We start from the raw sequence: 12,679 nt of genomic DNA on the forward strand, positions 1-12,679 counted from the left end.
GAAATCTAGGTGTTTATGTTTTTTTAACAGGCAGTTTGCTGTTAACAGATAACTAATGCTTTTTCTTGGAGAAAGAAGATTTCCCTGTTCTTCAAGTCCTGCCAAACCAGTGGTGCAGTTTTTAATGCTTTCTCATCCAAAGCTACAAGGAAATCAGCTACCAGTTCTGTTTCTGCGCTAGCAAGATATCCAGGCTTACCTAAAAACAAACAGGGGAGAAGGCAAAGGAGTGCATATTCGCGAAAATTTAACATCTTTGGCCAAAGTTATAAAATGTCCATGCACCATTCATTTTATCTCTTTGGAGAGGTGTGGACACTGTTCAGTCTACCCTGTCATTGGACAGTGGGAAGAGAAAGTGCACAGTACTAGAAAGGTAGATCTAAGTCCCTTTCTTACTAATAAAAACTCTGCGCTTCAGTGGTTTTAAGCACCTCCACCCACTGACTTCAGAGGGAGCTGCAAGTGCTCAGCACTTCTGATGATCAGGTCCAAAACGTTTCCTTCCTTCCTTCTGTTATGGAAAACATCTGTATTTGAATAAGAGGGTTATCAAGTTATGTATACTGAAACTTGTCTGATCATCCGATGGACAAATCAGAATTTTTGCCTATTAGATATAGGTCCAACTTCATTTTCGATGGAACTCCATTTACTTTGAAGGGATACATTTGGTGCACTGTCTTTAAATAAGGATCAAATTAAATGGCAGTGCAAATCTTGGGGAGACTTTTAACTGGTCCTTTAAGTCAAAAGACTACCCATTACAAATGGTCATTAGAGCAAATTTCATTGTGATACGTCATACTTGACTAGCAAGTCGGATCAAGTATAATTTTTCCCTCCTTCCTCAGGGACAAAAATATTATTTCATATCCTCCTGAGTAATCAGAGTACTTTCTTTCCTGGTCATTCTTTAGTGTAGAGAGAAACTTTTCAATGGCAAGAATTTCATGCACATTATTCTGACATATGAAGAGCATTTTAATTCTTTTAAATTCTACTGTGTTTCAATACATCTTTGAATCATCATTTTCTGTCAAGTTCTTGGTGCAGAGAGAACCAATTGCCTCTGCAGTAGGTACCATACATGTTTGGTCACTTATATTTTGGATTTTTGTAGCGGAAACTCTTTATGGGTCAACTTATTAGTAATCTTGGCAAATTTCTGGCCTCTTTAAGGAATCAAGAGATTTCCACTTCATGTTCTTCTCTCTTTAGATTATTCTAGATTGATGTCTATGTATTGTTCTAGTTTTGAATTAGCAGATTCAATTCCTTTAAATTTGCTTTACTAAAAAATTTATTTCTTGTGGCCCTGTCTCTAAGCAGAAGGTTCTAACAATTGCCTCTGTGTCTTCAATTGAACTTTGAGAAAGAAGATTTTAGTTTCATTATCAGACTTTCCTAAGGTAATATCAGATTTTAAATGAACCAGTAACTCTGTTGATCTATCATAATCAATCCACATTTCTTTAGAGACAGTTTTCATTCTTTGGATGTCAGGCAAAACATTGACTCTTACCTTGGACTAATGATGCTATTTTACGACTCAAAAGCATTATTTGTACTATTTTATTGGCTAGGGAAAGACACAATGCATCCAAATACCACAGTTTCCAGGTGGATCAAGGCCTATGCAAGAATACTTCGAACAACAAGATCTTGAGTCTCTCCATACTGCATGAAGCTTTATTCTGCTGGGAGTTATAAGCAAATCTCATATGGAATGTACCTTTTGGAAAATTAAGAGTAGCAACTGGGTCAAATGTACACATTTTTCCTACCCACCATAAACTTGTAATAACTTCTGCAGCAAACTCACTTTCAGTCATAGGATCTGTCTGACACTATAGTCATTTTAAGGTAAGGGGCTATTGCCTGCTTGTATTGTCACATTTCTATATGGTGAGGACTGAACTTCTTTTCTAACTCCTAGATTGGTGAAGAGGGGAGGTATGAAAAAGAATAATTACTTACTAGTAATGGTGTTTTCTATAGTCCTCCTCTTCACCAACACACTTTCTCCTGCCTCCCCTGAATCTCTTTCCTCTTTGTTTTGTTGTCTTGGAATTAACCCATGCACTGGGGGTAAATGAGGTGCTGACCTCATGGGGAAGAGTTGAGTCTTTTTACCTCCTGTTTCCTGTAGGTGCAGCCCAAACCCCATATGGTGAGACGTTATCTTCTTTTCCAGCTCCTGCACTGGTGGAGAGAAGGACTATGAAAAATGTCACTGCAGGTAGGAAATAAAGTGTATGCTGAATTTTATGTGTGTGTAAACAGTTAGGTCTGTAGTAAATATAACCACACCCAGAGGTTAACCCTGCCTTTAGATGCAGAGTCATGTGTTGTCTTATGTATGCTCACCCATGCCTATCAAAGAATAAGATCAGCGCCTTTGATTATAATGTTGTTGTGTAATTCTTAAACTAATTGTTGTACAGTTGTAAAAATTGTTGTTTCTCATTCAGTTATGCCAGAGTAAATCCATTCACTCTAGGTTTTACTCCAGAATAACCAAATGCAGCTTCGCTCCATGTGTTAGGGGATCAGCATCAGCTAGAATCAACAGCATGTCATTTGTTACAGCTTGTTTTACTCATCCCATTGCCAATATGTCTTCTCTAGCATATGGGGATATGGACTGTCATTTGCTAATTCTGCATCTGTGACTTATATCAAGAGAGAAATGTCTGCAACAAAAAAATCAAGTGATGAAAGATCATGCAATGAGCAGTAACTGGACAGTGCTGAACAAAACTGTGGCCAGATATAAGTGGCTGATGTTCTGTGACATGTTCTAATTCTTAAGATATTTAAGAAATAGTTAAAGTGAAAAAAATGTACATAGGAGTTTTGTCATGACCAGAATAGGATTTTACACCCAAAATTCAGGACTGTCACAAAAGAAAAAAGATCTTAAAAAATCTAATGTTAATAGATAGGTTCCCATTTATAGAAAAAAAAGCCATGGAAAGAGTTTATTTTTAGAGGAATAACACTAGTATTCCAGAACCAGAGAGTGAAATTGATTAGATGCTGGCTGTAAACAAAAATGAAACTATCTTGTTTTCAATGTACTTGGACAACAAAGTGCAAAAATGATCACATATGGTGAAAAGTAAATTTTCTAAAAAATATTTTAGTTAGACTCTAAAGAGTATATTGATAACACTGGCAAAGAAACAGTTTATTTTTTTCAGTGAATCTATACCTGACAATAATGCTTTAAAAGCAAAGTGTCTTATTGGCTTAGCCCAAAAAAAGTAAGAAATTTCAGAATTTAGAAGGAAAAAAAAACAATTTGTCACTTTGGCAATTATCCTAATTCACAGAGATGTCTTAGTCTGCAGTTTAGGTGGAAAAGTCTGAATGTTCTTGCTTAAGAATGTTTTTAAATCTTACAAATCTAGTAAATTTTTGTAGCTGAAATGTATGTGAGAGGCAGAAGACTTAAAAAAAAAACCACTGTGTATTAAAACCCATGAATTACTTATAGTTCTGATAATGCAGAAATGTTTAAAACATACAGCGCAGCTGTTAAATATGTTGATAGGGAATTATTAAAATTAAATATGGATTCTTGCCATGACTCTTAACAGCACCTTTAAATCGATAATGATTTATTTTGTCAGTGTTGGAGGCATTAGTGTCTATTGTCAAGGCCTTTAATGCTTACAGCTTTTCCAGGTTTGGCTAACAGGCCATTTGGAGCCATTACACTCTATTGGTGCAATGTGGATGCTATGCATAGGTACTAAGCCTCACATGCCAAAAACTTCTTATGAAGTTGTTGATGGAAAAAACTTACTGCACCTGCTTCATAACCTGTTTTTAAACCGAAATATGCAGTTGTTTTTAAGTGCCACTGCCAAACTGCTCAACAATGTTGAGTGCAGCAACTCTGGAGGTTGGTGCAGAAAATCAAATGTCATAAACTACCCAGTCTTGAATGCTTTGTGTAACTGTAATCCCTGAAATCTGAAATGTCTGTGTAACAACTTCTGTTTTGTTTTTGTTTTTGTTTTAAAGATACTCATGTGATGCAGTCTTGTAAGCCAAATTTCAACAATTCAGAGCAAGGGCATGGTTACTTGTAAAGCTATGGCTCAGTATGCCTTGGTTATTAACCCCTGCAAATAAGGTTCTTTCCCCCTTTAAGTGGAAATATCCATCAGACCATTAACTACAGCGAGCATGGTGATATCAGTCTTGCATGTTTATTTTATGTAAACATTAGTTATGAAAAAAACATTTTGAGATAAAAAATATATCTATGAAAAGGTGTTGTCCAATAACCTATTTTTCTTGTGGTTAAATCGAGGGAACTGCTGCTGTTTGCAATCTAGGAATGTGGTGAAACCACATCATTGTACAAAACATTTTATTGGGGTAGAGGTATTCAAAGTGGTAATACACCATGAAATTTATTAACAGGAGAACTTGTTAAATTCAGCAAAATTCATCTGATGTGGAGCCCTGAATAAGAAACTATAGTTTAAGTTTCCATAGTTGATTATCAAAGTGTATTTTGAATGAGTTCTGGGCAAAAGTTGTATTCTTTGTGGATGTCTGCTTTCTAATGAGCATGCAACCCACTTTAATCTAGATTCTAGGCTTTGCAGGTGCAAGTTCCCATACTTCTAGTAAAAGTATGGGCTGTGCATCCAGGTTTAAACCAGTATGTACCTGCAAGGCTTAAGAGATAACTTGAGCCCCACAAACGAAACATACATAGTTGTTCTACCAGGTTCCATTATGCACCTTAACTAGACCTCCACTAAAATATGCTGCAATCTTTACTCAGGTGAGTGGCCCTTATTCACGTGTGTGGTCCCATGTGAATTCAGTAGAACTGCTTACATAATTATAGACTAATGATGTGAGTGAGTGCTGCATGATCCAACGATTAAAACCTAATCAACTTAATTCCTATCCTCTTCCCCAATTAGGCTTTGATCCTGACGCTCTTACTACTCTGTGTAGTCCTTTAGACTTCAGTGGGATTTCTTCTGGTAGTAAGCACTGTGCATAGAGTAGTTTTTTCAGGATTAGGACCAAGCAGCCTCCTCTGAGCTAAAGACAGAGGTATTTTTAAATAAAACTTACACAGCCTTTTGTCATAGAATTTAAGGCCAGAAGGGATCGCTAGATCATCTACTCTGGCATTATTGATGTTAAACAAAACAACCATATTAACTTCAACTCTGAAAATAAAATCTAACGGGGGGGAGGGAACCCTTAAAACTGTTGGGGGAAAGCTATCATTTTCAGACTTTAAAGCCAGCATCAGCTGCCAATTGAGAGCTGAAAATTTAATGACTTGATAGTTTCATTTAAAGTAGACACAAGAATATCCCCCTTCCCAGTCCTTCCCTTGCCAAGTAAACACTGGTGACTAAAGGCTAACACTGGTGACTATATGTTTAATCAGACCAAATATTTTCTAGTCCAATTTTAGCATGACACCGAGTAAGGGAGCCTTAAGCCTCAGTGTCACAATCATCAGCTGTTCTCAAAAACAAAAGCTACGTGTGCTAAGAACACTTCAGCAAAAAATCTCCAGACTCCTAACACTTGCAGGTGTGCACATTGGGTTGCATCGGATTTCATATCTGCCTGTGTGTGTTCTGTCTGGGCTGCTGTTAATGTAAGTTAGTTCTCACTGGTGAAATGCTGTTCGCATGCTGTTCCTCTCCGATCAGGTTTAATGTCATTTTGGGCTTGTTTCTTGTGTAACAGGGCTGGAATTTCTTATTTCGGTTCCTGTTTGCAGAGTGTGTTAGCTCAGCCTCTTGCTCCTTTGCCAAGCTGGCAGAGCATGGGGGTTGACTTCCTGTGCAGATGATGTAAAAGTGATTCTGTGATTCTTCCTCTGCAGCCATTGGGAGATAAAAGCCAGGACAGTGGGGATTGTAAAGAGGGAGCCAAATTATATGTATAATATTAAAGTGAGTGCGTTTGTGGTTTTGCTGTTCTCCAGGGTTTTTCACAAGTAGAAAAACATGAATTAGCATTTTACATTTCCATATATTGACTGGCAAAATAGCCTCCTCTCAATTAAGACCTATAGCTTTTTGGGATATATGCAACAATTTTATAAAATATTTAAGCAAGATTTGCATTTTACACGGTATTACAATTTTTCTTGTGTTTTAGCAGAAAGGGCTGAGGCCTAAGAGAGGAAATGCATTCACTGTATCAAGAAGAGAAATCTAAAACTGGATTGCTAGCATTCAGCAGTAGAAATGTCCAGAGTTGATTATTATTTCCAGTAATTTCTAAGGTTGATTTTGCCAACCAACAATTTGTTATATCCTCTTTAAGGACTATGTTCCTTATGGAGATCTATGATTTTCCCTGTAAAGCTGGCTTTGGAAGAGACTGTTTTTAGCTTTGTGCTAGACAGATAAGTAGAACATTTCCCCCCCCAAATGTAAATGCGCGCTGTAAAGAACATAGCTATTTCCTGGATAATTTGCAGTTGTATATTTTATGTTAATTTCACCGAAAATATTGCACCCCTGCCAGGTTTAGTAGAGGCTCACTGTGATATGAATAATTTCTAGTGAATCATTTTTTTTCTTCATTTAAGATTTGGCACCTTTTTAAGATTTTAATAATAGCAACAAGGAGGAAGATTTAGAACAAGTGAAACATTAGAGCCAAAGAAACTCACGTTGAGCACTAATGTAAAATAGCAAGAATAATTACATGGAAAACAGTTTCCACAGATGTTTTTCCTTGTAATGTAATAACTATTTACTAAACTGTTTATTTTAGGCCCTCGGTTTACAATAAAATATTTATACATGCTCTTCTGTAATAAAAAAATATTGACAAAATACTATAGAGATTTTAAAAAAGACCATTAGTATTTCTCCGTATAGAAAGTGAACACAGCAAAAGTTGTATGTGCCATTTTTCATGCACAGTATTTTGAGAGGTTTGGGGTATTAATAAAATAACTGTCACTAGCTGGAGTACTCACCTTGAACTAACAGATAAGAAATCGGTGTGTATAAAAATTGAGCCACAACATATTGCAGAACATGAAGGCTAGCACTCTAAGGACTGAGAAGAAGTATGTCTCTTCCTTTTAATAGAAAAACATAATCTTGCCCTTGGAGTGTTAAATAATAAACCTACATCCCATAAAAGTAAAATCTGTCTATATTACGAACAAGATTAAAGTTTAAGATGATAAACCATAAATATTGTTATTAATCTTTGTATATAACTGCATATGTATTAATACTCTAATACAATAAAGAATATTGGAATATTTAGACTTATTGCTTCATCTTGTCTGCACCAGATTTATAATATGATTAATTCAAAAGGTTATTAGCATACATTTACTATGTGTATACATTTATGTACAGTGAATATATATTTATGCATGATAGGCTTGTTTACATAAATATATAGCATAAATGAATCATATTTTCAAACTTCCATGATCTTGCCTATTAAAACCTTTAACACGTTAGTATTTCTTAATGTGTAGTATCTTGCCTCCCCATTTCACCTTGAAGGAAAACGCTTTTTTCTTAGAAATGCTTTCCCACACTTTGATTGAGTATCTAAAGCATATCATAAGACCAGTGGTCCATTGTATATAAAAAAGTAACTTTTGGGAGGGAGGTGGGGAGGGGAAAAACAAGTCCAAAACATCACCATCTCTTTGTGGAGTGAAGGTGGGCCCCAAACATCCCTTTAGAGCTAAACAGCACCAAACTTTGGAGAGAAACGGAATCCAAACTCAGAGTCAGATTTTGTGGTTAACTTTTAAAACAAACTTGGACACCACAATTTGGGGAACACAAAGGGTTCAAAATCGGGAACTCAATCCAAATTTGGCAGCTCATTCTCCATTTTCAAGTAAATAATTCCCTTACATTTCTGTCTTAGTATATGGGTGAACTTTATAATTGGAGAAGAAGCTATATGGTTTGTAGCAGCCTTGCGAAATCATCTTGAACTTTAAAATATACTTGCTAGCCCTTTATCTTGGAAATTGTTGTTTATAAAAAAACTAAAGATACTTTATTTTCCTATTTACAAATATTCATTCTGAGTGAATGAGCAAGTAGAATTTTGTCAGGTTGTGTTACAGAAGGCACAAAAATAGTCTAGAGCAGAAAACTGCTAGCTTGAGAACCAAAACTGAACAAAAGAGGGAGCTAAGAAATCTAAAATGCTCAGTTTTAAGACAGGATAATCATGGTTAACAGATATCTCCAAATTCTCTGTTTTGTTATAGACATTTTTTTCCATGGCTGTTTTATACACACACCCATATGTATATGGGGAGTGTGTACAGGCATATTGTGCCGTGCATCCTGTATATGAAGACACTCATATTCTCTTGTTCTCCCACGTCCCTTCTCCCAAATATCTGCACTGTGGAATTTAATCAGAACTGCTTTGTAATAAGTGCATACTTATGACTTCTTAATAAGGTTACTCTTATCAGAGGAAAATAAATAATGCAATTGGCTAATCAGTGCACTATTTTTAGTAGAGTAGAACAAAGTTTAGTTCTTGGCTGTTAGCCTTTTGGTACCTTCCTGCTTGAGAAATGTTGATACACTGTGGAATGTTGCCACATTATGCAATTTTTAAAAAAATGCAACTCCTTTTGAGTCTTCAGGCAGCAGTAGGGTCCAAAGTTAGTGTTAAAGCAGACAAAGGAATTTGAACTTGGAAATCAGTATTACTGTGCACATACCAATTTTTTCTCCAAGAACTCTGTTATTGTATAAACTGATGATTTTGTTTTTAAATTATATTCTGGAGGGTGTTGACATCCAGAATTATCTAGGAAGTACTTTAATACCTATGCAATATTAGTTTGCTAATTCAAGAAGTGAAGTGGTTACAAGTGTTGCAATTTTGGTTGGAGTTCAGGATTGACCTCTTGTTGATTTCAGAGTGTTGGAGGTATTAGTAAATTATTACGTTTCCTATGTGTAAATTAGTTTAAATTAAAGTAAATTAGCCAATTCTCTTCCCCAGTATCTTTGTAAAGGCCATATACTGTTTATTGCAGTAGAAGTCATTATCCATTTCAGTGATTTTGGAAACAGAATACGTCTGATTCAGTTGCATGGGTGTGAGTCACCTATGTAATTGAGGGCAAAATTAGACCCTCTCTCTTTCCCTGAGATATCAACTTGCAATCTAAGGGTACGTCTACACTACCCGCCAAATCGGCGGATAGCAATCGATCTGTCGGGGATTGATTTATCGCATGTAGTGTAGACGTGATAAATCGATCCCCAATCGCTCTCCCGTCGACTGCTGAATTCCAGCTCGGCAAGAGGCGGAAGCGAAGTCGACGGGGGAGCTGCGGTGCGCTGCGAGGACGCGAAGTAAGTAATTTTAATTCGATCTAAGATACGTCGACTTCAGCTACGCTATTCTTGTAGCTGAAGTTGTGTATCTTAGATCGATCCCTCCTGCCTCCCCGCCCAGTGTAGACCAGGCCTAAGGGCTTGTCTGCATGGGGAGTTATTCCTGATTACCTGTTCCTGAACAATTCCATGTGTGGACACACTTATTCCAGAATAAGTGCCTTGTTCCGAATTAGTTTAATCCATTTATAAAGGATTAAACTAATTCAGAATAGGGCACTCTTCTTCTGGACTAAGAGCATCCACACATTGAATTAATCAGGAATAGGTAACTCGCTTTAAATTCACAATCTATTTTGGTCCAGATTAATTCCATGTAACAAGCCCTGAATGTCATATTAAGGTTTCTGTAGCTTCCTCTTACAGGCACAGGTCAAAATTCTTCTCAGTAGATCTTGACTGATATTTTGCACTCTCTCAGTGCATAGAACTCTCATTAACCTGAGTGGGAGTTTTGTGCTCGTACATAAAGCAGAAATGTAGGAGGCGAGATCCACCATGCAGATCCAAGAGGAGATTAGGAACTTGCCACTTAAATCAAACAACATTATCGGTGTTGCAGTGTGGAAAAATTGCACATAAGGGGGTGGATAAAGGAATATTGCAAGAAAACACGTATAAAAGAGGACTTTGTGGAAAGAGTAGATTTTTCTGAAGTACACATGGTAAGAGTTATAATGGAGACATTTTTTAACATTCTCATATAAAATTCACCTAGTATCCTTACCATACTTATGAACATAATGAATAAACTAGTAAACGGCATTATTTTAATAAACTGTTGGCTGTTAGCTCCTCTTCCATTTTATCAGAAAACGAGTCCAGAGGCGTGGATTTTGCCGAAGAAACTATCTCCAATTTTCTCTTGGAACTATACTTCTAGAATTTGTAAAGGTTTATGTCTTTAACAACTCACATTTTCATTTTAGTTTTTCATTTGCTGCTCTGGATTTATATTAATTTTGCAGCATTCATTGAAATTGATCCAGCCCTTTTATATAATTTGCCAGCATGAAATATTACTTCAAAGATAACCTTTGTTATTACATGCTTAATCTTGAACACTTGTCTTATTTGGTAAGAACAATCTTTGAGAACGAGGCAAAGAGAAGTCTACTACTGTGATTTTAATGCAGCTGTAACTGGAGCAGCCCAAGTTGGTTTACAAAGGTTGGCCTCTCCTCAGTTTGCCATTGCAGCAGCTGGACTTCATTAAGCACTAGTGTTAATTATTGGGAGACCGTTTGTTCCGTATGTGTGCAGAAACACTTGGAGTAACGCACAAAAAAAGGTCACCTTGAAATGGAAGCTTATAGGAAAAACTAAAAAGGACCAGGACTGCCACTGATTTCATAACATTTCTTACTCCAAGCTGATTTCTGAAAATGAAGAGAGAACGCTACAGCGTGGCCATAAGGAATTTTTTTAACTGCTTGGTATTTTTTTTGACTGGGCTGAGGAGGGTACAGGTATGGTGCTAGACTAATGGTGCTAGACCCTGGATTAACGCACATGGAAGACATTAATGTTGTGTTTTCCGTAATCTGTGTGTGTGAAAATTCCCTCTTTATCCTCTAGAGCTTTCAGGCCATATACTGTATGGTTCGAGGAGGAGTTATTAATAACTGCATATACTGTAAATAGATTCCATGGAGAGAGCCTGTTAGGGGGAAAATGTTTAGGGGGATGAATGTCGCAAAGAACAGCATGAAACACGTGGCAGCTTACAACAAGTATTGCTTGGAAATGTTGTCTCTCAGAGCTGGTGACATTCAGGAAAGTGGGCTAAATTCAGCCCTGATGAAAGCAGGTGTAATTAAATCCAGCCCAGTCTCCTTTCACCCACTTGCATCAAAGCTCAGTTTAGCCTGTATACCTGGATAATTGTTAAACAGAAACAAGGTGGGGAGCACCAAGGGAGGGGGAGAGTGAGACTGGAGGAGAATTAGGTTATTACATTTCCTCCTTAATTCTTCATCAGGGCTGCTGCCTGTATTTTCTACAGAAAAATCAATGCATTCTGATTCTGTAATTTCCCATGGTGCCTCACTCAGAGCACAGTGTGCCATGGGAGGTGACATATCCGGTCATGGCAGCTTGAACTATTTTTCCAGTGAAAGAATTCATTGGAATTTCACAACCTTTGCATGCTTTTGTGAAAACACTCATTTGTGTTTGCGCCAACCCGCTAATGGCGGATGCCGGGGTTTGTGAATCCCACCTACATTCGGTGCTCGTTATGGCATGGAATGTGCCGTTAATAATGCATCTGTGAAACTCAGCTGTGAGGGAGCCAAGTAATTATCCCACCGTAGCGTTCTCTGCTTCAGTGTCATCACAACTGGGGCTTCATTAAAAGTCCTAACAGTAGAGATGTTGTGTGGTGCAGCCTGTATATATATTTTTTCATTTAAATTATCAGGAATGCCATGGCTCAGAGGTAATTTGACTTTTTGAAACCGTGGAGCCCCTGTGAATTTCCTTCCTCCTCTCCCTCTCGCTGCCGCACCAGCTGATCAGCCCCAGAAGAACAAAAGGTTTATCTGAAGCTATGAAGCATATATTCACCAGCTTCTGGCGTCTAGATAAAAAAAAAATCAAAGTACTCCATTGAACATGTTAATACTGAGCAAAATGCACACAGCCAGACACTAAACCTTTACAGGGATTTAAGCATTTGAAAAGTGATACTCTGATCAGGTCTAGAGTTAGTTTCCTTAGCATAGAGTAAAGCAGTATTGTAAAATAATATAGGTTTTTAAATCAATGGAAAGCTTAACATTTCCCCCCTCCCCTTTTGTTTTATTGCTTTGTCTGGTTTCTATCAGGCAGGCAGTCACAAAGTCTTGGGTAAAGGGGAGGTATTTTACTCTTTTGATACCATATTCCTCCAGTAGAATATACAGTATGAACTTCTGAAATAAAAATAAATACTAGATAGCAATAATGAATGGATTGCTGGCTTCTTACAGCTCTCTAAGAGAGTTGGGACAGTTTTAAAAATTATTAGTCTGGTTACTTTCGTCTTTCTCTTCTACCAGCTTTCTTTCCCTAGTTGCTCTCCTCTTGTTTTATAATCCTCACCTTTTTCTTTGAGAGAGTCCAGGGCTTTTACAGTACCCTGAGATTCTTGCCAGTGGGAAGCAGGTTCAGGTCCTTAGTATGCTACAGATAAATCTATTCTGAGTTCTCTCTGGCATAAATCTACCAGCTTGGTGAACGTTGGAGATCCTCTGTGTTTCCATCCTATCTGACTA

The 12,679-nt window shown here is 37.2% G+C and overlaps 1 protein-coding gene across 9 annotated transcripts in view; it reads left to right on the top strand.

The window, feature by feature from the left end:
• ZNF423 (zinc finger protein 423) overlaps nucleotides 1–12,679 on the top strand; it is a 408,575-nt gene that overhangs the window by 313,875 nt on the left and 82,021 nt on the right. For 5 of the 9 annotated variants that reach the window (XM_044986839.1, XM_044986841.1, XM_044986844.1 and 2 more), the window contains one exon: nucleotides 2,153–2,242. The exons of 3 other annotated variants lie outside the window; for them this stretch is intronic. In XM_044986839.1, the coding sequence (XP_044842774.1) occupies nucleotides 2,153–2,242 (90 nt within the window). The remainder of the gene's footprint in view (nucleotides 1–2,152; nucleotides 2,243–12,679) is intronic. One more of the 9 variants, XM_044986840.1, reaches the window with a different exon arrangement.

This window comes from Mauremys mutica, chromosome 14, assembly GCF_020497125.1.
Source record: "Mauremys mutica isolate MM-2020 ecotype Southern chromosome 14, ASM2049712v1, whole genome shotgun sequence".
Lineage (NCBI taxonomy): Eukaryota > Metazoa > Chordata > Testudines > Geoemydidae > Mauremys > Mauremys mutica.